Source organism: Heterocephalus glaber, unplaced genomic scaffold, assembly GCF_053883595.1.
Source record: "Heterocephalus glaber isolate CG9 unplaced genomic scaffold, H.glaber_assembly_v1.0 deba00000281, whole genome shotgun sequence".
NCBI classification, from domain to species: Eukaryota; Metazoa; Chordata; class Mammalia; order Rodentia; family Bathyergidae; genus Heterocephalus; species Heterocephalus glaber.
The window spans coordinates 15,727,768-15,754,263 of record NW_028258139.1 but is presented as its reverse complement, the minus strand read 5'-3'; the positions used below and the strand labels follow the sequence as shown (position 1 = coordinate 15,754,263).

The 26,496-nt window shown below is 42.6% G+C and overlaps 1 protein-coding gene across 12 annotated transcripts in view; it reads right to left on the bottom strand.

Annotated features, from left to right (window-relative positions):
- The window catches only part of Trappc9 (trafficking protein particle complex subunit 9), a 737,148-nt gene that overhangs the window by 521,370 nt on the left and 189,282 nt on the right, over window positions 1–26,496 (bottom strand). For all 12 annotated transcript variants that reach the window (XM_087187236.1, XM_087187240.1, XM_004837901.4 and 9 more), the window contains 2 exons: window positions 19,748–19,911; window positions 1,722–1,874 (listed from right to left, as the gene is read on the bottom strand). In XM_087187236.1, coding sequence (XP_087043362.1) covers window positions 1,722–1,874; window positions 19,748–19,911 — 317 coding nt within the window. The remainder of the gene's footprint in view (window positions 1–1,721; window positions 1,875–19,747; window positions 19,912–26,496) is intronic.

Here is a 26,496-nt window from a genome sequence, read left to right as displayed (position 1 = left end):
CACTAAACAAGACAGTCAGGATTCTTGTTCCCTGTTCTAAGCAAGGAGGCAGGAAGGAAAACAAAGCAAACAAGACACTTCCAGGGAAGAGTACTGGGAGATAGGTAGTGCAAGATGAGGCGGGACAGGAAAAGGGCTGATTTCACCATGCCATGGGGGGTAGCCTTGCCACGAGGGGGCAGTTGAACTGACACTTGTAGAAGCAGGTGTAGATCATGCAGAGCAGTGGGGCAGAGCAATATGGGTGAGGGAAGAGCAAGTGCAAAAGGCCTGGCAGAAATGGGCTGGGCACACTCCTGGGACAAGATTACAGACTCCTCAGAGAAGGGAAGAGTGTGGAAGGCAACTTCCCATCACAGGAGAACAAAACACATAACTCATGGTACAGTTGCTGGCATTCAACATGATGTCATCATCTCCTGATCATACAGAAATTCTGGGAAAGACTGGTCAGGAAACAGACTCCCACTCACAGAGAGAGACAGACAGACACCTAGTCTTTGAGCCACAGCACCTGCTGTACCCTAAGCTGTGGGGCTCACTCTTATAACTTGACCCACAAAATATCCTGATCCAAGCCCACTCTAGGAGGCTATACAGGGCCCTTCCAGATAAAAGGAGCTGCATTTAAGTCACATCTCCTAGTCTCACATGTTCTGACACTTACTTGTGTAATGAACATTTAGGAATACTGGCTCTATTCCAGGTGCTGTGTAAATCCTCACAACACCCTAGAAATGGGGTTTATTATCATTTTGTAGATTAGGAAATTGATACACAAAGTTAAGTCAGTCACCTGAAGTTTCCTAACTGGTAAATTCTACAGAAAGAATCCACTGTCTGTCTCCTACAATTGCCATATTATGAGCTGAACATTTGTGCCTACCTCCAAAATTCATATATTGAAGACCTAGCCCCCACATAGTTGTATTTGGAAACAAGGCCTGTGAGGAGCTGGTAATGGGAAAAGTCCTAAAGCCAGGGTCTGATGCAGTAAGCTGGGGCCATTTTAAGAAGACAAACAACAGAGATGATCTCTCTCTGCCACATGAAGTCACAGCCAGAAGATGGCCATGTGCCAGCCAGGAAGAGGACCCACATCCGAAACCCACCGGGCTGGCAACCTGATCTCAGGCCGCTAGTCCCCTAAACTGTGAAGTATAACTTTCTATTGTTTAAGCCAGACACTCCATGGCATTTTGTTATAGCAGCCAGAGATGACCAATAAACCCCATAATGCCTGCAAATGGAAGTATGAGCCATGCTTTATTACTTGACATAAGTGGTATATGAAGCCTTATCTCCAATCCCCTAGTCCTAACATCACAACAAATACACACTCCCATTTCCCCAGACTCCTTCTCCTTATAGAAACCACCAAACTCAGAGCAAGCACTTTATTGTCACGTCCAATTGGATATCTAGGGGATCACAGCAATTATACTGGAAAAAATGCAGCAATTCCTACATTCCACTCATTTAGGATGACTCCTGGCAAATAAGCACAAAACAGTAAAGAGTGAAAATTAAGAAATCATTCAGCTATCATGTACTATTATAACTTTCAGACACATGCTGTGACTCACTCTGTTAACAATGTGCCCAGGAGAAGTCTCAGGCAGCTCTAGAGACCTGCTCTCGAATCACAGACTGCACAGCAGGCACTGAGCAGTGTGACTGCTGGACTTGGGATGTGCTAGCTGAGATTAGGAAGGGCTCACCATCACTGAGGTCCTGGAGGAGGTTCTCCTGGCAGGAGAAGTCCAGCTTTGCTTTGATGCTGACGGCCAGAGTGGCCACCTTCCCAGGCTGCAGAGGAAACTGGGCCAGGGTTTCTTCCAGCTTCCAGCTCAGGAAGTCGCCGTACAACTTTTCTACAACAATAATAACAACAGCAGTCAGGATGATGAACCTGAGGCAACATGGGACCTAGCAATCCCCCTAGAAGACACAGAAGCAGTCTCAAAGCCAAAACAGTAAAAAGCACTTGCAATGTGATAGAGCAAAGTATCACAAAAATGTTCCAGAATCAAGAGGTACTGCAAGGTTCTTTCCCCTGTTTACCAATGAGACATATACCAGAAGAGGAGCCACCCACTGTTAGAGGAACCAAGCTTCAAGCTGAGTTGCCTTGCTCCTCACAAGCAGGTCATTCTCATGGATAAATTTACCCAGCTGTGGTGGCACATGCCTGTAATTCTAGCACTTGGGAGGCTGAGGCAGGAGGATCACTGCAAATTCAGGGCCAGCTTGGGCTTCATAGCAAGAAGACTATGTCTCAAAACAATCAAACAAATAAAGCTCAAAGCTTTCTTTGCTCATATAAACTAAATGAGTTAATCTAAATTTCTCCACAATGAGTATTTTCTATAATGTATTACTTTAAAAAGAAACAGACCCAAGTCTAGTTGGGAACGTGTATTCACAAAGAGGGATCCTCTGAAGAAAAAGAATTATGTGCAGTGGGGCAGGGGAGGGGAGTGAAGGAGGGCCTTTCCCTGGCTTCCCTGAAAATCTACCTCTGTCTTTATGGTCCTGAGTGCTAGAGGGAAAAGGAATGGTGTCCTTGGGTTGGACACCACTTGGGCACAGACTGACTGGAATGCTGTGGATAGAATGGTTCCTTCACGCCGCGCTCTTTCTCATACACAGCACAGGTGGCAACAAAGGCACCACAGGCTGTGCAGAGAGCCCACCTTGGGGACAAGAGGGGACACTCGTGCTGTCTGGTTGCTGGTGGCACTGAGTCCCCCGGACAGCCCCACACTATTTCCCTCCAACTGTTCCCACCAGTGCACCCACCACACAGCTCACAGGTCAGGCACAATTCCTGCCCATTCCTGAGCAATGGGCCCTGTTTCCTGCCAGACTCAGGAAGACTGGGAGGAACCACAGGAATGGGGCATTGCACCCACTGACTACTGCAAAGTCCCCTTCACAGCCCTGGGTCGGTTATTTGTGGCCCAACCATGCCCATGGCATTTTCATAGCTCATTCCCATGGCCTTGCATCCCACCTGGCCTGTGAATGCACGTAACTAACTGCCATCACTTGGTTCGGTCCAGTGTTTCTGTTCCATGTTTGTCTTCAGCCACCAAGTCGGGGAGCCAGGTGCTATTAAAACAGCTCCTCTCCCAAGAAGCCCCTGCCATGTTCTCAGCTCTGGATGGAAAAGCCTAGCTTCCTGGCTATGCTACTACCCTCCTCTCTCACTGTGCCTTCAGGCTCAAAGAATGATCAACTAGCTGCCATTCCTACCACTCCTCTTGTAAGAACCAACTCTCTGTGCTGAATCTCTACCTGAATAAGGAAACTGAGGCTTAGAGAAATTAAATAATTTGTCCATAATCACAAACAAGGGAAAGGTTCTTGAATTCGAGGTCCAAATGATTCCAAAACCATTACATTTACTTCCTCCATGAAAGTACTACTTCATAGTAGTTAAAATGTAAAATCCTGGTCTCTAAACACAAAAATTAACCTCACAGGAATTCAGTGACAGATAGCTAGAATGAGGTCTATAAGAAAGAAAAAGATGTGTGAGGCTTTGAACTCAAAGCCACCTGTGCTGTGAATACAAAACAGGCTAACATCTCCCTGGCCAGAAGTGAGCTCAATCAAGCAGCCAAGACCTGGGTAGTGCATATGTAATGGAGCATGTTCATTTCTCCTTGCTTCCTTTAAAAAGGGTGCTAACGAAAAGGAATAGACCCAGGGATAGTGCCCCTGAAAGTTATTCAGGAGTAAGGGACAAAAAAAGAATTAAGATGTATTAAATACATGTACCAACTGCCTGCGATAAATGTGCTAATTATAAACTGCAAAAATGTACTAATAAAAATTGATTAATTAGAAAGAAAAGATGGATAGTTGGGGAAAAGACTGGATTATTAAGAAGGCTGCTTCCCAGAAAATAGGGTTTTAATGACAGCAAAGGATTAATTACCATTGGTTAGGATGTTTTCAAGAAAATGTAGGTGTCAACAGAGATACTTACAGGAATGTGAGGACAGAAACAGAAATCGAGAATTAAAGAGAAGCAGTAACCAAGTTATCAGTAAAGCAGAAGAAGGCACAGGTCAACAAAAATAACCTATCATAGAGAAAGAGCATCACATCCAAGATTAAGCACCGAAATTACAGGATAAAAGCTAAATGCTTCATCAAAGTTTTAGAAAGAAGGAGTAAAGTGTACCAAACACTGATTCTTAGATGATTTCTTGCAAACAGGAAGGGGTACAAGGGCCCAAGGATGAAGGATGAGAGGAAGGAAAAGGGGAAATAAGTAGAACAAAGATAAACCGTGTACAGTACAGGATCCTAATAACCTCAATGAATGCAAACATTATACATGATAAACATGGACTAAGTTTAATAACATCAAAAAGAATGAAAAAAGGGAAAAGAGAATTAGAGGCACAGGGAGGGAAAACAGAGGGAAGGGGAAGGGGCTAAAATAATGAAATAAGCTGTATTATGTACATGTACCCACTCCCCAAGATAACTGTAAAATGCATGTACTGCAAACATCTACTAATAAAAAAATTAAATACATACATATACATATTAAAAATATAATAAAATAAATTATCTGTCTGGAAGCCTGCTTTAGCATACAACACAAGGCTCTGGGCTATTGAGGAAGAATGTATAAGCACTCCTTCGCAAGGTAAGCCATGCAGTCACAGAAAAAACAGAGACTGCCTTAAACTAGAAAATACATCAAAACTATCTTACAGGTGAGGAAACAGAAAGGAAAAGAGCAAGCCTGGTCTGAAACCAAGCAGCCACCTGGACAGTCTTCCCACCCATCTCAAAGGATGCTGAGACACCTGGCTCACTGCTGCAAAGCTGACTGGCCTTCCCTCTGCTCCCTGGAGACACATGCCCACCTGTCCTATTAGAGCCAGTGCTGTCCCCACTGAAGGTCCTCTCCTGTCAGTGCCCAGGGCAGCCCCTCCAGGCCTTTCCTAGCATCACCATGCACATCCTCAAGAAGCTGACCAGGTGAAAGCCCTCAAAGGCAAAGTCCCTGTGATCATGTTCTCCAGCAGACAGACCAGCTTCAACCCCTTCCTAGCTTGCCCCAGAGGATGTGTTACCTTCACTTGCTCTCAGCTTCCACTTCTTACACTGGTGAGGTGGGTAAAGATTAGTACCTAATCAGTAAGGTAGGAGGGGAAAAGCACAGAGACCACTTAGGACAGTATGTGGCACCCAGTGAAATATTTATGAAAGCCATTGTTGTTATAATTATCAGCTCATTTTGGCAAGAACACCACCAGTGATGGGGACTCAGCCTCTCAGGCCAGCTGCTCCTGTTAAGGGACAGCTCCACCAAGCTCTTGGATGCCTGAGCACCAGCTCTGTGCAGGCATTCTGGGAGAGAGGAGGCAGCTGAGTGTCAGCCCCATCTCAGGGTGCCTAATTCACATCACCCCTTTAGTTCTTTCCTAGTCTCCACACATGCATGGTAGGCAGATGGAATAGACCAACAAACTAGAGCCAGGAAGCTGAAAACTTTCATGATGGCACAAAAACCAGGACTTCCCAGAGCCAGGGTGTGAACTCTGCCTCCTCTTCAGGCACACTCACCAGCCTCCGCAGAGAGCTCAGAGGCAGTCCTCACCCATGCCCCTTCTTCCCTTGCTAACCTCTCCACCTTCCTTCCACTGTCTCCTAAAGCCCTCGGCCACCCTGACACCATGTCAGAACTACCGTGGTCTGGCAAGAGGCCTCTAATGACATAAAGCCCAAGACTGGCACAAAGGGCCCACTGTAAGGGAGTGCACAGCACAGCAGAGGATAGGAGGAGCCCCCAGGCCGGCCCTACCCAGGACTGACTGTGTGCCACCTCCAAGAGAGCTCAGCCAGGGGGCCCTGGGCATCCCAGCTTCCTGCGTCCACACCTAAGTCCTGTCATGTTCCCACTGCTGGGAATGTCTTCCACCCACCTAATCTGTTTGACTCAGTTTCCTGTGAGCTTTTCCTACCAGGTCAGAAATTCACCTTCGATGACTAGCACCCCATCCTGTAATCTTAGGTTAGAGATTCTCCCACCATCATAGGCTAGAAAAGAGTCACACATACCCCCCGGACAGATGCCTGCACTCTGCAAAGGTAGAGTGGTCTCTCTCTGCACCCCTCCTTGGACTTCTCATGCTCTCTTGTCCTTCTGCTGTGAGTGTTTATGGAGCATTTGTGTCCAGCCACAAAGAAGGACAGGTGCTGGGCCAGCAGCCTGGGGATCATTCTTCCAGGGTGCATGGGCAGAGGACAGAAATGAGGGAGGAAGGAAGTTAGACACATAGATGACATACAGACAAAGAGAAGCATCCTGGAAGGACAAGACAGTCCTAGGCACCTAACAGCACACCGCAGACACAGCCCTGGTATGCAGTGCCAGGGGAACCTTCTGAGGAGAGTGACAAGACTCAAGGGTGAGAGGTCCGCAGGTCAGTAAGAGCAAGGACAAGCCTGTGCAGCAGACTCTGAGCTTGCTCTGGGTGTCATACCCCTGCATGTGTAAATGTCACACTCAAAACTCCTCATACACACAGGTCTTGTCTTCCTCCTACATAGTAATTGATAGAACATAATGATGTTAGATGTTTTCTGGTATTTATTTTATTCTTTAAGCCTGTGGCACTACCCTAATCTAGAAAGCACTGATTAAATTTTACAAGTTTTTCTGTCTCTACTTTATTCCCTAGTCCTAAAACTCTAACTGCCCACTGGATATACTCTGTGGGCATTCAGTTAGGACTCAACTCTGGGATGAACAATATGATCTTCCTCCCCAGGTCATGCACAGATAGCACCAAGATCCTCTCAATGACCCAGGAGCTCACACTGCACTCTATCCTTGCATTTTGAGGCCACTTTCTGTGACTTGTACTGGCTGCATGCTGCATGGGAAGAACTTTAGGAGACCCTGAAGCCATGCAATGGTGATGTTGTAGGACAGAAGCCAGGGATGGCATGGAATCAGGATAAGGTCTGAAAGGAAATGGCCAGAATCAGTTATGGGAAACTACAGCCTTCCTGCTTGGCTCCAGACCCTGAAGTTCTCCTGGTTTTTGGTGCTTTTGTTCCTTTTTCCTTGTGCTTGGGTCATGGTTAGCTCTGGGTTCCCTGCATCCTGTCCCCACTGTGATACTCCCAGCCCACAAAGCCACCTTGGGTGGCCCCAGGCACAGCCTCATCTACACCAGTGGGGGGAGGGGACCCTGATTCAGGATTAGCTTGGAGCTGGATGCAGCTGTGACGTGCTAGGTCCCCAGTCTCATTCCTTTTAGTAGCAGACCTGGAAGATCTGACATTTATAAATGTCTGTGATGCAATGTCTCATACCCTTAACTCATCTCCTCAGATCTCTGCCTTTTTTATATTCACAGTAAGTTCCAAAATTTCTGATATTTCCTCAATATGCCCAAGTCATAACAGGTGTTGATAAGTGCTATGTCCTTGCATTAAAACCCAATAAACCAATTCAGAATGGAATAGGATAAGAGATGCCAGGCTAAAGAGAACCAAGATAGAAAACTAACTGGGTCCTGCTTCTTGGGGGCCAGTCTCAAAGTCCCGAGAACACAAGACATGCACACTAACTTCCTTGAACTGCCCATCCATCTGCTAAGGCAGCACTGGCCCACCTTCCTATAAACTGCCAGTATCAGCAGTAAGTATCACTAAGGCCCTGCAAAAGCCTCTCCAAGCATCCCATCAGCATTTCTTTTATTATTATTAAGTTTATTGGTAAATTTTATGTATACAATATGACACTCATCACTGAGAATTTGTACCTGTACAAGATATATCTTGGTTCTTATTTTTCCCCATTCCCCTGCCCTCCCTTGAACCCCTCTGCCTCTCTCTATTTACAAAGACTGTTTTTTCCTTTCCCTTCTTTCCTTTCCCCTACCCCCCCACCACCACCACCACCACTTGCCTTTCCCCTTCCTTTTTGGACCTTTTCTTCTTATTTCACATTATCTATTATACATTTTGGTCCTCATTTACATTTTCAGTTTCTCACAACAGAGAAACTAAGTATTTACACGTGTGTCCTATTTATTTCACTTAAGAGTATGGCCTCAATGTGCATCCATTTAGCTATAAATGTCTCTAGTTTATCATTCTTTATGTCTGAGTAGTACTCCATTTTATTTTTTAAAAACTACATCTTCTTTAATCCCATCAGCATTTCTGAAGCACAGGCACCAAGAACCAGGCCCTCCATCACATGCCCTCCTGAAGCAAGTGAGGCTCTAGGTGAAGCATGTTTCCCATCATGCCGACATATCAGCTCTGGCCCACCTCTCGCCTGCTTCCCCTTCTTCCTCCACTGTGCCCCAGGTACCATCTGTATTCCCTGCTCCCTCCACCAAGAATTCCTGGCCACTTTCTCACATAGGAGTTCCTGCTCATAGCCTCAGCCCAGCTTAGAAGCTCTTTCCTATGGCACCCTGCCCTTCAACATCACTCCCCTGGGGTCCCACGCACATAACAGGGGCACAAATGCAGAACCAGGCCTTGCCTTTGACCTCATGAGCTGGGGTACTGTGCTTCTAGGGACACCCGTTCCAGATAAATGTGCCTTAGGTTACATCCTGGCTCCAAACTTCTATATGCCCCATGTTACTCACCCAAAACATGGGCAAGCAACATGTGAATAAAGTCATGCGCTTAGAACAGTGGTGGTAAACCTATGGCACACGTGCCTCAGTAGGCACACAGAGCCCTCTCTGTCAGCACACGAGCCAAGTCAACCCAGCAGCCAAGCACAGATGACAGGCGTTTCTTTTTAAACTAAAACCTCACTATTCAGATTTAACTGCAGTATTGGCACTTTGTGATAAATAAGTGGGTCTGGGGTTGCAGCTGGACACTAGGTCTCTAAAAGGTTCGCCATCACTGGCTTTGAACAATCACTAGTCATTCCTCCCACTCTGGGAACCCCAATCTCCTTTGCCCAACTGCATAATCTGCATACTCCTTTCCCAGTGCTGTGTGAGGATGAGATGATTCTCAAAGGGCATCTAACACTGTGCCTGGCTGCAGTTACTGCACATTGCTATCAGCTGCCATTCTCGTTCGATGGATGACTAACAAGACCTGGCATTCTGCAGGAACTCAACAGTGCACAATGTAGTGCCTCTAGCTGCATGCCAAGACTTCATTTTAGATTTCTATATAATTACAACAGATGGGAAAAAGTTATGTGAAAACAGAATATGAAAATGAATTTACAAAGTGATTTTGAGGGCCTAAAAAATATTCATATCAAAAAAGAAAAGAAATCATACCTATATTATTAATATTGGTTTTGTCTTTGCGTTGTGGGATCATGAGTATTTTCAAATTGGTTTGTATTTTCTGAATTTTCCACAATGAGCGCACATTTATCTATCTACCTATCTATATATATACATATATATTTTTTGGGGAGGGGGTATCAGGGATCAAACTTGGGTCCTTGCGCTTGCACAGCAGATAGCAAAACCACTGAGCTAAATCCCCGGCCCTATATATATATTTTTTTTTCTTTTTTTTTTTAATGGTACTGGAGATTGAACCCAGGGCCTTTGCACTAAGCTACATCCTCAGCCATTTTTCAGATTTTGAGATGAGGTCTCATTAAGTTACTAAATTACCCAGGTTGGAGTCCAGCCTACTATCCCCCTGCCTCAGACTCCCAGAGTGCTAGGATTATAGCCATGTGCCTCTACCCCTGGCTGACAGTATACTTTCATAAACCAACAAATATACAAGCACATGTCTATATAAAGTCATACTATCATTTCACTCTTGAGTGTAAACTCCTTCCTGCCCCACCCCACCCCACCCCACCCTCTGCATAGGAGACCAACAGTGCTGAGAACCTAGGCCCACTCCAGAGAGTGGGGGTGGAGCTGCAGAGCCAACACAGGGGCTTTTCATGGTGTCCTACATGGGCCAGGCAGGCAGTGCTCGCTTCGGCAGCATATATACACCAGGGCCAGGCAATCACATGAATTGATGCCAAGGAAACAACCTACTCAGGCATGTGTGTCACTGAGTCACCAGACTCAATCCTGCCAGCTAAACAAACTTCTTTGAGGAGACTAATTTACCCTGTGGCAACCATGCAAATGGTGGGTGATCAAATGCTTAAAAAGTATTTGCCAAAGCTAAGGAAAAGGCAGTCCAAACTACTGTACTCAGATAAGCTGTCTCCCCTTCCACCACCTACACTGACTTGGCCTTGTAGACCATACAGAATAAGAAGGGAGTACACCCAGGCACCAGCTCCTAACTTGCATGAGAGCTATCTGTGCCCACACTACAAGAGGCAGTTGAAGCCCAGAAATTCTAAGCAACTTTCCCAAGACAAACAGCTACATGGTAAGAGTTGGAGCCATGACTGGCAAAGACCATGCTCTGTCCACTATACCGGGGCCTCTCTCCCCTTTTGTGACTGACACCATTAACCTAAGCAGCATCAGAACTTGAGTATGAGAGTATTTACAAGGAAAACCTCATGAAGGTGATGTGATATAGCATCTTGAAAAGCAAAGGTAGCAGGAAAGCAAGCATGTGAGCTTTAAGGTCAGATGAGCCTGAATCTGAGTCTGAATCCCAAGCACTGCCACACGTGAGCTCTCTGACAAAGTCCAGTTGGGTGTACTCTGTCATCCCAAGAGGCCCTGTTGATAGATGGAGATAGTATTAGAGTTGTTATGAAAAGAAAATGAGACCATATCAGGTCTCAGACCAGCAACCTGGCACACAGAAGCTGTGTGGGTAATTTTCAGGAAAGTCCTCCAGAAACTATCCAGCGCTATGGTAGGATCTCCTTTTCACATTCTACTACTGTCCATTTCATTCTTTCAACAAACACATCAAACAGCCATTAAAGATCCTCATGGCAAGCACTATGCTAGGTGCCAGGGACAAAGAGATAAAGCCAGGGCCTGGTGGAGTCTGACTGTTGGAAGAAATAGCCATAGCAGAAGTCCCCCAAAACTTAGCTCCAGATGAGAAATGATGCTCTTCTCAATCTGAAATTTTTAAGAATTTATACCCTTGTTGCACATAGAACAGGTTCAATAATTTTTTTAATTGATTGCCTAGTACTAAAATAAGATTCACTGTCCTAGTAGGGTCTCAGATCTCTAATGAAAGAACAAATTTCCTCATCCAACAGTGTCGCCCATCAGGAATTTATTACTGGGGGAAAGAGTGCACTGCATTCAAAAACTATAATTATAGCACTAGTCTTGCCTGTTTCAATGGCACTTCATTTCTTAAAAGGATCTCCACTAAGAGGTTGGCTCTGCTGAAATGAACTCTGGGAGGCCTTCCAGGGTCCCCCCTCCATGCCCTGGACCTTAGATGCTGGATATCTGAGGAGGACACAGAGATCAGGAGGCAGGAGGCAATAGTCTGCAATGGGGAGTGAAATTAGAGAAATACCATCAACTGCAATTTCAACTGGGCTGTCTTATGGAGGCATCTGCTAGACACAACCCAAGAGGAAGATTAGTGGGGAGGAAGCAAACACTTGGTGAGTGCTAGGTGAGTTCAACAGCCACACGGGACAGCATGGCCCAGTGGAACATCCACAAACAGGGCTTTGCTGGATAGGTCCCCCTGTTGTACCCTCTTCGGATATGTTGCTGAAAGCCAAACAGATAGGGGGACAGCCAGTATTCAACCCTCTGCAGTCTGACCTCTTCTTTTATATGCCCACTTGTTGAATCCTAAAGACAACCCTGCAATATAGCACTGCATTTCAATTCTAAAAAGTATAATTATTCCTTAATTTAATTTTTGGCCTACCCATGACACATCAAGGATCTCAAACAATTAACTGGTAATTTAATGTTCAAAAGCTCCCAAACCACAGGGCTAGAACTCCTAACTTCTTCTGCCTCCTGTCCTGTTCTTTCTTTACCATCCATACTCTCGATGGGCTGAATACACCAAGCCTCTTGCTTAAAAGGCAAGTAAATCACTCTGTCTTCAGATGGGCTTGTTTTGTAAACTTCTCTAGTGTAACCACAGAACTGTGTAAAATGCTGAGCTGAACAAGAAAGCATTGGAGGCATGTGGAGACAATGTTGCATGCCTGCAAGCTTCAGGTTAAATGGCTTTTAGTCACTCAGGAATTCTGACATCTTCCTGGGAAGCACACCTGCAAGTCCATTCACTGTGTCCACTCACATGGAGCAAAAATAACACAGGATATGCAGTCAGAGCTCTGCACAATTCAGTGAACATATCTGACTCCCTCCCACACTATACTGTGAGTGCCTCAGGACACTGTGCATACATTATTCATGTGCTGGCATGGGGACTGCATATAAATGTAATATAAATGTCTGATTGTTGAAGAACACAAAGGCAAGTGAGGTGAGTGCTACTGTAACAAAGGATAAGCTGGCCATGTGGCAGAGGTGGCATAATTAACCACTCCACTGGGCTGGAAAAGCCTTCAAGGAAGCAGCGTGTGGACTGAGCTGTGAAACAGGGGTAGAAGTGGGGACTGGCAATGTTCTGAACACATAAAAAGGTGTCCACAGCTACAGAAGCCCACTGTGCACTGGAAAGGTAGAGTCCAGGATCTGATTCATCTAGATGGGGTCCCCAGTTCCCAGCACAACAGCCAGTATGCAGCATGTCAGAGGTGCCCAATACAGGACTGCTAAAAAGGAGGGCAGAAGGATGAGCCACTGATGACCAGCATACAGTCAAATGGACAAGCAGGGAGGTCAGCAGTGGCAAAGGAAAATGAAGAGGGTAACCCCCCACCATGGCCTTCACTCTGCCTCTGCTTTTGAAAACACACTAACACCCATTCACAATCCAGCTTCCTTCCCCCATGAGAATGTGGACCACTGTGGTCCCCCTCCCCAAGGAAAGTGCTAGATCTGAAACACCAGAAGTCTAGATAAGCATCTGTGCAATAAACAAAAGGAAAGGATGCATGTCAGCCGCATTCCACGTGATGAATTTCTTTGAATGCTAAGCTATGAAAATGAGTAGAAGGCTGGGGATTTAGCTCAGTGGCACCACGCCTGCCTCACAAGCACCAGGTCCTGAGTTTGATCCCCAGTACAAGAAAAGAAAGAAAGGAAGGAAAGGAAAGGAAAGGAAAGGAAAGGAAAGGAAGAAGGAAGGAAGGGAAAATGAATAGAGGAAAATTATTTTAAAATATTTAAGGAAGATAACAAACAAAATAGCATTTTAAAAGATAATAATGGTGTCAGCATTGATAATGATGACAATAATAATAGGTCACAAGAAGAGATGCTGTTTACTGAATCTTAGCAAGCCAAGGACTATCCTAAGTGCTCTACAAGTATTACAGCAACCAGAGGAGTGGCAGAGGCCCATCTCCACCATGAGAAGTAACACTGATATAGAACAGAAGCAAGTACCTGTGCCCAAATCATCGGGCCAGTAAGCAGCAGAGCCAGGATTCAAACCTATGTTAATCTCATCCTAAAGATCATAATGTTGACTGTAATAACTAAATTTAAACCTCAGGATGGCCTAAAACAGGGGGCAGAGGGGCTTTCTCCTCATCCCTCATCCCTCCCCAGCTGCATGCCAGATGTATCAGCTCCATTCAAGGCTCCATTTCCACCTGTTTCCATACCTAAACCTGCACATGGAACCCGGTGTGAAAACTGCCACAGGGACCAAATAAACTGAGTCCTTTTCCCCCAAGACACTCTACTCTTTGTCAATATTAAGTAAAAACCATTTTCTACACGATTGATTTTTAAAACTTTGCCCTGAGTTGTCATGTTAAAAGCAATAATCATATGAAAAGAGCAAAACTCAGAAGCAGATCCAGCGGAAAAGTTAGAAGCTCGGCAGGGAGAATGATGTACACATGGCACTGCAGCCAGCTTAGCACTGGACTCCTGGTTCCTGTGCACTGCATGGCCACAGGTTTCCTGTGTTGATGGGAGCAAAGGAGCCAACCCTCCTGGCTTCCTCTTGGGGCGATAAGCAGGGCTCAGGCTTATACACCTGTTTGGTTTCTAGTTTGGGTTTGCCACAGTTTTAATCGATGCATCCTCATTCATCTGGAAAATTGTTAAATTTCACCATTCCAGTAAAAGTTTGAGAACAAGGAGAAAAAACTAAAATGGTTTATAAAACATCTTAGGGGGAGAAAAAAGAGTGATCAGGCCATGAAATGTAGACAGAGACCTGTCTTCTTCAAGTGCGGCACAAGTTCACTTATATGAAGTCAGCCTTTACAATCTCAAGGCTCTGGCTTTCCAAGTCCTGGCAGACTGGAGAAACAAAACCACCAGTCCATTTCCCCACATACTGGGACAGCAACGGGGCAGCCACACACCCGGTATGGCACTGGGTACTCCAGAGACTCTGACACTCGCTCTGGAATCACTACACAAGAGGAGCAGGTCCTGGAGGGTAACCAGATGGAAACACTAGGTCACCAACAGTCAGCTAATGTGCTCAAGACCAGTTATGCAGCTGGCAATTAACAGAAAACTTCCACTAACAGCAGTAAACAGCACTAGCAACAACCAGGAAAGGTAAAGAGGCCACAGACACACCCAAAAAGTATAACAGGCTGGGCCAGTTATCCACATATGCAAACGGTGGAGCGCAAGAAGAGACTGAAAAACTGCCACCTTGATCCATGCCCCCCACCAATGAAAGGCCAGCAACTAAATAACACCCCAAGTCCCATTTGCAGAGCCCTGCTCTTTCCAAGCATATGGTATACTTCGAAAGATACCTAACTACACTGCTTATTTTTGTGTTAGGTTCTGAGGCTTAGGAGTGACACATTCAAATAACAAGCAAATTCACTCACAGGAAACAGCTTATCCCCCTCCGATGCCAAATAACCAAAGTATTTATAATCTAAGAAACAGATCAGAGGAAATCTACAGTGCAAAGGAGTCTCTTCTGTAACTCCAGCAGTATGGCAGCTAAACCTCTTAGTCATCAGATTTAAAGCCATTTTCACACCTCAAAAATGGGCCTTTCTGTTTCTATCTCTTCCCTTCATTACTGCACTGCAGAATGGAATGTTGCAAAGGGCTTTTCAAAATCATACACGTACAGGGGTATGCAGGAATAACAAGAGAAACACAAACCAGTAATGCAACACACGCCACTAATTGTTCCCCCTGTAAAATTCAGCATCTGAAATAATGGTCATTATTTTAGGGTTAAGTTTAGATTAGTGCTGTCAAATGACACAAGTTATTTTACATGGATAATAGTATGAAAAGTATTGGTGCAATGAACCTTCAAAATGAAAGAAGCCACTGATACTTGCTCCTAATCACAGAAAGGTTGTACTACAATATTCATGAGAAAAGCAAGCAGTTAAAAAAAATCAATCTCACCTCAATCAAAACACTTATGAATTCTTAACTATACCAACATGATTTCATCACAATCTTGTGAAAAATTAAACTAGATAAATGAAGAAATTAAGGGATCTATATGTGTATGTATGTAGATATATGTGCATTTACATGTATGCATATGTGTGTACTTGTGTGTGTGTATACTCACATGTACACATCTTAAAACATTTGTGGAAAAGTTGATAAGTTATTTTTCTTTTTCTTTTTTCTGGTACTGGGAATTGAACTCAGGACCCTGCACTTGCCAGACAGGTGCAGTGCCACTGAGCTAAATCCCCGGCCTAATAAGTTCTTAATTTGGGCTTTATTACAATGAAATCTATGATTAAATGAAGGTGGCAGTTTACATCTTTCACAATCTATGAGTAACAACTTACAAGTAATTTGTAATTAGACAGACTATCTGGCTAGACAATCCTTGTCTTGAAACCGGGTGGCTAATAAACATGCAACTACATGGCAGCAACTTGTGGTCAGGGACATTCTTGCCACACCAAAGCCTAAATGAGTGCTCGCTTCAGCAGCACATATACTAAAAGCCTAAATTAAAGTCAGTCTTCTAAGAGGCCCACAAAGATCTTTCTACCTTCAACATCATGGATCCTCACCTGAAGGATTTTAAAGGGGGCTGAAATCCTACCAAATAAAGCAGATTGGGAAAGCAAGGAAGAGGGATACAATAGGAAACTTTATCTGAAGGTTGATGTCTGAAAAAAATGAGTTTACTCAGAGGGGAGTGAGAATAAGTGCAAATGGAGGAATTCTCAAGGTGAGGGGTGGTCAAAGGGAAAGACAAAGGTCCATAGGCAGGCTCTTGCCTGCAACAGACACCAGGCGCAGAGCATGCAGATGTGGTCTGCAGACACAAAGCTTGTGCTGAGAGCAAATGTGCATAAAGTACTTCCCTGCTCGGCACTGTACCGAGACAGGACACTCAGGATGCCCTGTTGGTTAGACACTGATGCTCAAACCTGCTGAGCACCTACAATGTCACCAGCACTATTCTTGCTCTCAGGCACTGAGGTCGTGGCAGTGACACAGACCCGCCCTCCAACCCTAACACTTCTGGAAGTGGTTGTGAACATTTCATGATTAAAAACTGGTGAAGTGTCACTCACCAGGCACATAGAGCACACTGACAAAGCAAAGACTATTATTACTACTAAGATACAAAATAATGCTAATTGTGATACAAAGAAAACATGGGAGGGCCGGGGATTTAGCTCAGTGGTGCCACACCTGCCGCGCAAGCACAAGGTCCTGAGTTTGATCCCTGGTACTGAAAAAAGCAAATAACAACAACAAAAGAATAGAAAACATGGGAACCCAGAGAAAGGAGCATTTAATTCATATGGCAAAGTCTCCAAGAGTAAGAGACTTTTAGAGAAGCTACACCCAACAGGCTTCAAATAAAGATACTACTAAAATGAAAATAAATGTTACTTATTATCTGCAACTGCATGCTACATTGTCTCTGCTTCCCATGCCCCCAACATATAACTCTTGCCTAGCTGAAGACATTTTCTCATCTCCTCACACAGGGCAGGTCATCCATTAATGCTGACAGCTTTTCAGGACTGCGGAACACAAGCGACAGGAATTATTCCCATTATATATTTTGGAAGCAGGTGGTTTGTTTTCATCAATTTAATTTGTCATGTAAATGTACTGCAGCTTGGGACAATAATAAAAAAAGAATGATAGGTTTGATTTTTCACTTGTAATTGTGTTGCTTTGAAAATAGCTATACCATTCTATATATTCATGTCTGTCTGTCTTCCCTCATCATTCAAAGTGAGGAAACCAAAGCTGAGAACCAGGAGACCACGGTTCTCCCTCTGGTTGTTGGTGAACCTGCTATGGGACCTGAGATGGGCCCTTGACCTCTTCTCTGTCCATAAAGTGAGGGCAGTAAAATCCATCCATCCCAAGAACAACTAGAGATTGTTGTGGAGAAACACAACACAAAAAACAACAGATCACACGTGGGCAAAGCATGATGGGAAACACAATTTGAGGGCTGGGAAGGGAAGGTAACTGTGTTGACAGTGTCAGTATGGGCCACTACCAAAGCACCTCATTAGGATTCTGTCTGCTTGCCATAAGCATTCCCAACTTTCTACATCATTATTAGTAAATATATACTGGGGACAACCAGGTAAATGGAAATTGGTGTTTACCTCTGGGGTGGGGCAGGTACTGTCTGAGAAGGAACACAAGGGAGCTTTCTCATGGGATGGAAATCTATACTGTATCTTGGTAAGAAGAGGCAAAACGTTTGGCAAAACTCATCAAATGGTTCACTAAAGATGATACATTTTACAAAATGTATGCACCATGCTTTTTACTTCATCCTCTCAAATGATACACTGAACATACATTTTACAAAAATAAATAGAACTCTAATTAGCGAGGTGCACGCTGACATGTTTAGAGGTAAAATGTACTGAAACCAGCAATTTACTTTAAATAGCATTAAAAAATAAGATTATTAGGTGACCAGGAGGCTGAATGCATATGTGATGAAAAATAGAAAAATAGCAAAAAAAGAAAAATGCTAACTATAGAGCCTAGAGGTAAGGATACAGTGTTTACAATAAAATCGCTTTAAGTCTTCTATTTGTTTGAATATTCTCCTAAGAAAAAGGCGGGAGCAGGAGGCCTGATGCAAAGGCCTAAGGAACACAAAGGCCCGAGTAGCTGGAAAAGTGGGACAGAGCTTCCCAGTGGAGGGCATCCCAGGAAGGATGATACAGGGAAGCCAGTGCCCAACAGGGGCCACCCAACTCATCAGAATCTGGAAGTGGCTCACCATGTTTTGTTATTTCATCCTCTCAAATGATACAGAAGACAGGCATACTCTTATTAGCCTCATTCTGTACATGTGAAAATGACTTTCCATCAACAATCCCTCAGTACTGAACATCTACCATATGCCTGGCCCTGGAAATGAGAGAGAAAACTTAGTTGCTGCCTTTGAGAGACTTGTCGCCAGCTAGAGAAAGAGTTTAGTAAAAAAGCAGTCACAATGGAGGCCTACTCTGCCATAAAGAAAGATAAACTTCTGGCATTCATGGGTAAATGGATATAACTTGAGACCACAACATTGAGTGAAATAACTCAGATGTGCAAGCATAAATATCACATGGTTTCTCTTATATGAGAAACGTGTGTGTGTGTGTGTGTGTGTGTGTGTGTGTGTGTATGTATGTGTGTGTGTGTCTGGAGAGAGACAGAGAGTGCAAAATAGAAGATAGATAAATAGGAAGTAGAAAGATCATTTTCAAATGGAAATGGGATGGGGAATAAGAGATGAAGGAAGGGGAAAGGAGGGAAGGGAAAGGGAGTAGGAAAAAAAGAGAATTAAAGAAAAAAATGAAAACAGAGGTTTTGCAAATGTTGGAAGGAGCAGGGAGGGAAGGAAGGGATAGGGGACAAATAAAAAAAAAGATATATTATGTCCACGTACCAACTTCCCATGATAAATATAATAATTTTGTATTGCAAACATGCACTAATTTTTTTAAAAAACGCAGTCACAGCTACTACCGGAGTAATTTAGGGTGCTCTGAGCAGAAAGGTAGGACCCAATAGCTCAGCCTTAGGAAGGCTTTCCGGAAGAATGACAATGAGGAACCCAAAAGATAAATTAACTGACATTAAGGAGGCAAAGGGGGCAGCAGAAGAAGGTAGCAAGCTGTGTTCTACAGAGAAGAAATGGTTTATCTTGGAGTTCAGAGGGCAAAACATGGATATTCAGGAAAGGGAAATTAGTTCCAATTGACTTACGCAAACAGGGTAAGGGGAGGGGGCAAAGAGCAAGCTGACTGCCCAGGGCAGAGGCTTGGCCACACAGGGCTGTGGGCTCAGGGACAATGGGGACTCTGCCAAGGATTTCCAAAGGGAAAGACAAGTGAGAGTTGTGCATCAGAAAAAACAAGCAGTTTGTAATGAGTAACAGCTACACAATTATCATTTGGGTTTAAGAGGTGGGAAAAATATTTCCAGTTCCTAAGCAGTGAAGTCAAAGTAAGTTATAGGAGATATGAAAAAGATGTCACCATATAGGATATAATTTTGTCATTCAATATTAGCTTGATTGTTCAAACATTAAGCAAACCCTCTAACCAAATTAAATTAAATTCCAAGTACTACACGCAGGTATTTTGTGCTGGAGAGATATATTCTACCTACTGCATATATTTGGTATCAAAAATTGGGGAAAGGGGTTTGAAATTAATCATTAATTTCCCAAAGACCTACTTTAAATAAACAGTTAGTCATTTATATTGTATCTTCTGCTAATAAACAATCTGAGCATTCCTCACAATACCTACCCTTGGTAGACAGAATTTTTGAGGTGACTTCCAGTGTCTCCAATGGTTCCATTCCAATATTTTCCAAAGTAATGATGAGTTTTTGAGTTTCCCCATTGTAAAGCTGGACAGACACATTAGTAGATATTTCATCACCAGAAGAAGGTTGCAGTGAATGTGCAGATCTAAAATAATAGCAATAACAATGATAAATTTTAAAAAGAAGAAACCAACACACTTTAGAGTCATTCACATATGATAAGAGGAACTGCATGCTAATGCACTTCAGAAATCAGGTTAGAAACCCCATGGAGTCAGGCCCAGCTAACAGGAACAGAAGTGAGCTACCACATTGGGGGAGGGGGCTCCCTGCACAGACACGTCTCTGCATATTATAAACCTAATCACTCTCACTCAGCCCTACTTTCTCATGTGCATGAAGCAAAAATCCTTAATTACCAGATTGTAGGTGGCAAAAATTAAACAATGAATTAATTCAAATGAACCATGAGGTTATAGCTCTCATATTCAGAACCGCCTTAGGGAAATCTGCAGACTTAAGAGAAAAACCTACAGGCAACATTCCTACTGATAACATGAGAACTGGGGCCAAAGAGAAACAAAAAGTGTATACAACAGATTTCACATCCAGGTACAAGCCAAAAGCAACAAACACTGATGTCACACAGGGCTGTCCAGCTTCATCCTATGGGACTCTGTCCTCATGCATCTCAGTTGAGGCTTCGTATGGGACCGCCCAGCAGCCAGCTCTGCAGACAAGTGCAGCCCAGTGTCCACTGAGACTCCTGCATTAAAGCTATGGGCCTGGGTTTGTGAGCCCTGCCCAGTTCCCATTGACCTCACAACATCCACATTGCTCCTTATGCTTGTTTCTGCTTCCAAACCTCAAGTAGACTTCCAGCAAGGAGGTCACTGGTGACCAAAGGAAAAGGCTTTTGGAAATATAGTCAAGACAAAACCTGGCAAGGAAGAGAGGTATGCACCATGTGGGCAGGTCACACATACACACAGGGACCAGAATGTGGCTCAGTGGAAAAAAGCACACCTAGCGTGTGTGAAGCTCTGGGCTCCATCCCCAGCACACTAAGCAAAAAAAAAAAAAAAAAAAAAGGAATAGTATGTACAGGTCTGGAGTTGTGTCAATATTTCTTCCCGGGATCCAAGAGCTGCAAAGGACTCATTCTTGTCTGCCTCGAATTTCAAAGAATTCCACCAAGAGTCATCATAGCTGAATGTACGTGAGCCAACATTGTGCTTAATCAAATTGGAAATGGGCTGTAAAATTGACTAAACCAGTGGTGGCGAACCTATGGCACACGTGCCGCAGTCGTTCGCCATCACTGGACTAAGAAGGCCCACCACACCATCACTGCCTGCAGCCAGTGGCTTCTGATGACCTCTGATTGGTGGCTCTGCCCTGGTCACAACATAGAGGCTCACAGTCAGGTCTAAGTGGGTTTCTCATGACAGCTTCATGCCCACACTGTTTAGACCAGAGGACAACAAAGAATGTTCCAAACAGTGAAGAACTCACACTTCTGTTGTCCTAGGAAAGAGACAACACTCAAAACAAAGGTGGTGTGCACCAACAGAACTAAGAGACAACCTACAATATGGGAAAAAAATTTTAGCAGCTGTACCTCAGACAAAGGACTACTATCGAGAATATATAAAGAACTGAAAAAATTCAGACCCCCCCAAATTCAAAGACCCAATTCAAAAATGGGCATCTGAAATGAACAGACATTTCTCAGACAAAGAAGTAAAGGCATTAAATAAGTATATGAAAAAATGTTCAACATCACTGGTCATTCGAGAGATGCAGATGAAAACAACACTGAGATTCCACCTCATCCCAGGAAGAATGGCTGCTATCAAGAAATCAAACAATAACAAATGCTGGCGGGGGTGTGGGGAGAAAGGAACCCTTCTCCATTGTTGGGAGGAATGCAGACTGGTACAACCACTGTGGAAATCAGTATGGAGATACCTCAAAGAACTAGGACTAGAGGTCCCATTTGACCCAGCTGTTCCCCTGCTGAGTATCTTCCCCAAAGAATTAAAAGAATCATACCACAGTGATATATGTGCATCCATGTTTATAGCAGCATAGTTTGTAATAGCTAAAGCTTGGAAACAGCCCAAGTGCCCATCAACTTGAAACTGGATAAAGTGGGTTTTTTTATAAAATGGAGTACTACTCAGCCATAAAGAATGAGAAACTAGAGTCATTTACAGCCAAATGGATGCATATTGAGGTCATACTCTTAAGTGAAATAAATAGGACACACATGTAAACACTGAATAGTTTCTCTAGTGTGGGAAACTGAAAGTGTAAATAAGGGTTAAAATGTTTAAAACAAATAACTGATAATTTGAAATAGGAAGAAAAAGTCTAAAAAAGTAGGGGTCTTGGGAGGGGAAGGGGAAAGGAAAGAAGGGAAAGGAGACCGGGTCCCAGCACCCAGAAGGAAGCTCCCCCACCACCATCCCACGCTCCTAGGGCACAGAAGCTGAGCCGGTCCCAGAACCCAGAAGGAAGCTCCCCTGCTGCCATCCCAAGCTCCTGGGGCAGAGAAGGTGAGCCATGTGGGCACCAGAAGCACACCGCCCCTCACCCCAGAAATGAGAAGACATGTAAACAAGCTTCAAAATCAGACTTCTGGATCACCTACAGCAACCCCAAAGGGAAATGAGATGGAACAATCTGATACTCAACCACCTGGACTCTCTGAACTGGCAACAAAAGAGGATCTGGGAAAAATGAAATCAGAAATAATTACTCAGATAACAGCAAAGATTGTGCTCATGGTGCAAGACATGATTAATAAATCTAGAGAGGACACAGATAAAAAAATAGAGACTCTGAGGAACATGATGGAATACCAACATAGGAAACAAATGGAATCCATAAAACAGATGCAAACAGATTTCCAAGAGATTAAAAACTCCACTGAAAGTCTGTGCACCAGAATGAACCAATGTAAGGATAGAATTTCAGATATAGAAGAAAAGGTTGCAATTAGTGAGGAGGAAAAGAAAAATTGCTTTAAAATTGTAAAGGAAAACGAGAAATCAATCCAGCAGCTGCTAGACAATGCAAAGAAGAATAACATAAGACTGATTAGAGTCAATGAAGAAAGAGGAGAGAGTGCAGATGACATAAAAAAACTGTTCACAGAAGTGATGGCAGAAAACTTCGCAAGGAGGGCAAAAGAACTTGACATACAGATAAGTGAGGCATATAGGACTCCAAATAGCCTTGATCAAAAAAAAAATCTACACATAGGTATATAATAGTTAGGATTCCAGAAATCCAACAGAAGAACAAAATTCTACAAGCAGTGAGAGAAAAGAAACAAATCACATACAAAGGAAAGCCCATCAGAATCACACCAGACTTCTCAATGCAAACCCTCAAGGCAAGAAGAGCTTGGAGTGATGTATTTCAAGTCCTAAAGGAAAACAGCCTCCAACCCAGACTGATGTACCTTGCAAAACTATCTTTCAAAATTGATGGAGAAATAAGATACTTTCATGATAAAGAGCACCTCAGGAACTTCATGAATATCAAACCGGCACTCCAAAAACTTTTAGACAATACCCTAGGAAAACACAATGAGGATCACAGCCCCAGGAAACCCACCAGAATGAATCCATTGGGTGTGACAAATTAAAAGCAAAGGGGGAGAATCCAACAAAAAGAAAAAGTCATGACAAGGCTTTTAAAACTTTTAACTTCATCTCCCTAATGAGTGTATAATTCAATCTTATTATTGTACTGATCAGTATTTTTCTGATTCTAGAGTTGCACACCATTCCTTGTGCTATACTGGCTCTTTATCATCTTCTTATGTCTACATTTTAATTGGGTTGTCTATTAATGAGCTCTAAGAATTTTTATATATTCTGGTCATAGGTTATATGTATTGTAAATATGGTCTGTTTAAGGACTACTTTTCATTTTAATGATGTTATTTAAAGTTCTAAATTTTGATGGAATCTCATTTATCAATTTTTTTCTTTTAGACATCATGTCTTTTGTATACTAGGTAGTTCTTGCCTACCCTGAATTCATAAACATTTTCCCTTATAATTTCTTCTTAAACTTTTATACTTTTAGGCTTTCATATTTAGGTTCATAGATCCCTTCAAGTCATTTTCATGTATGAAAACAAAAGGTTGAGGTTAATTTTTTATATACGGATACCAGGTGTTCTAGTGCTGTTTGCTGAAAACACTCTCTCTTCCTCCGCTCTTGAATTGAGTTTATATTCTATAAAATGCTAATGTTAAATAATCTTTCAAAACTCAGGGGACCATATATGTGTGGTTCTATTTCTAGATTCTCTGTTTTATTCAAATAATCTATATGTCTTTCCTTACACCAACACTGCCTTGATTACTGTAGCTTTAGAAGAAGTCTTAAAATTAGGTACTAAATGTCTTCCAACACTGTTTTTGTTTTTTGGGGTTTTTTTAACTTTTCTAGGTCCTTTGTACTCCTACATAACTTTTAAATTTCAATATCCAATTCTTCATTTATAGCAAGTATACATAGACCTGAATTTTTATATATACCTTGTGTTTTCTAATCCTGCTAATTTCAAATACAAGTTCTAGGGACTCCTAGAGATTTCTTAATATTTTCTCTGTAGATGATCATTTCATCTACATATAAAGATTTGGCTTCTACCTTGCCAATCTTATCCTAGTTGTGTCATTTTATTGCCAGACTATTTTGGTGGGGCCTAGGTTTCAAAGTTTAATGGACAGATAAAGAGTAAGCATATCTACCCTTGTTCCCCACCTTAAGGAGAAAGCATTGTATCTTCGCCGTTCATATAAGGCATTCTCGCTGGAAGTATGGAGTACATGTCTTTAATCTGTTGAGAAGGTTCTGTTCTACTTCTAGTCTCCTGATAGCTTTTACCATGAACAGCTGTGGAATTTAGTCCAATACTTTTTCTCCAACTAGTGGCAGGATCATATGGCTTTTTCCTTTCATCTGTTAAAATGATGACTTTTGGGGGTGGATCTTCCAATGCTGAACCAACACTGCCATCCCTATAACAAAACTACTTTCTACATCCTGCCAGATCTGACTTCTAATACTTTGTTTTGTTAAACAAATTTCTATCTATGTTCATACTTTTTTCTTCTACTATCTTTATCCAGTTTTAGGATTAGCACAATGTTGAGTTCCTAAAATGAGGGGAGAAGTGTTCCTTCTTTTTTCTGCTTTAATTGTTTGATGTAATTTATCAGGCAAAATGTATATGAGCCTGCTGTTGTCATATAGGTAGGTTTTCAAGCTAGGAATATACTTTCTTTAATAGGTATTATTCAAATTTTATATTTCCTCCAGAGTTAATTTCATTAATTTGTCTTCCAAGGTACTTCTTAGAAGTTGTCAAATTTATTTCAAAAAGGATTTTTGTAATATGCTTTCTATATCCTTTTAAATTCTGTAAAATCTGTGGTAATGTCTCCTAGATCTTAATACTGTAATTTTAAAAATGTATAATTGATATTGTGTAACAGGAAGGAAAGGTCTAAAGGAGCAGGGGAAGTGGGAGGGGTAGGGGAAAGGAAAAAAGGAAAAAGAAAAAATATGAGTAAAGGAAAAAAATGGAAAAAAAGTCTTTGCAAATAAGGAAGGGTGGAGGGGGTGAAGGGAGGGCAAGGGAAGGGGAAAAAAAATTAAGAACCAAGATACTCATGTAATGGTACAAGATCCCAATGATGAATGTAACTGTATTTTATACCTAAAATGTACCAATAAACTTAATGGGAAAAAAAATAGAAATCTTGCAGGCAATAGCTTCTTGGTTCACAGAAAACATATTTGTTCAAAAATTTCAAGTCTTCCTTAAATTCAGGAAGACTTATAAGAAAAGATCTCTCGGGCCGGGGGTTTAGCTCAGTGGTTTCGCCACCTGCTGTGCAAGCGCAAGGACCCTAGTTCGATCCCTGGTACCAAAAAAAAAAAAAAAAAAAGATCTCTGTCCCTTTCTTTCCTTATGAAATCCCATACACAAAATCTACCTTTTATTTTTGTTAATTTTTCATTCATTATTTTTCTTTCTATCTTGACTATATTGTAAGATATTTCCCTCATTGATCTTCCAAATAATTTTTTTTCTTTAGTGTTTTTTCTTCAGGCTTTCTATTGAATTTCAAACTTTGAAATCATATTTGAAATTTTAGGAATTATTTTACACTAAAACCTGAGTTCTTAAGACTTTTAAGTTGCTTTTCTCTTTCTTCTATTACTTCTGAATCCATATGAATTATCTTATTTGTTCAGTTGTTTAGTTGAGAGCCCCTTTTCAAATTGTAATATCCTCTTAAATGGACACAGGTTCCTTTAACATTCAGATGTCAGTGAAAAATAATGTAAGGGCATTTTTCTTTCTGACAATAGTTTTGCAAATGGAGAGCTCTCGTGGAAAGTGTGATAAGGGAGACTTTTCTGTTCTGGCTTCTCTCTAGGACAAGTTGAATGAGGCAGCATTAGTGAAAGAGTCCATCTCTCACAGGACTGCAGGCAGCAAGCAGATGGGTATTCCCTATAAGTCTTCTGGATCAACTCAGTTCAGCAAGCAGCCTCCTGCCATAGGTGCTCATATGAGCCTACTGCAGACAGACAAAATTACCTTGAGACTAAGTTTTCTCGGCACAAATGGCTCCAACCTATTCTAGGATATGTAAAGAACTTAGAATAGCACTCAGTAAATCCCTCATTA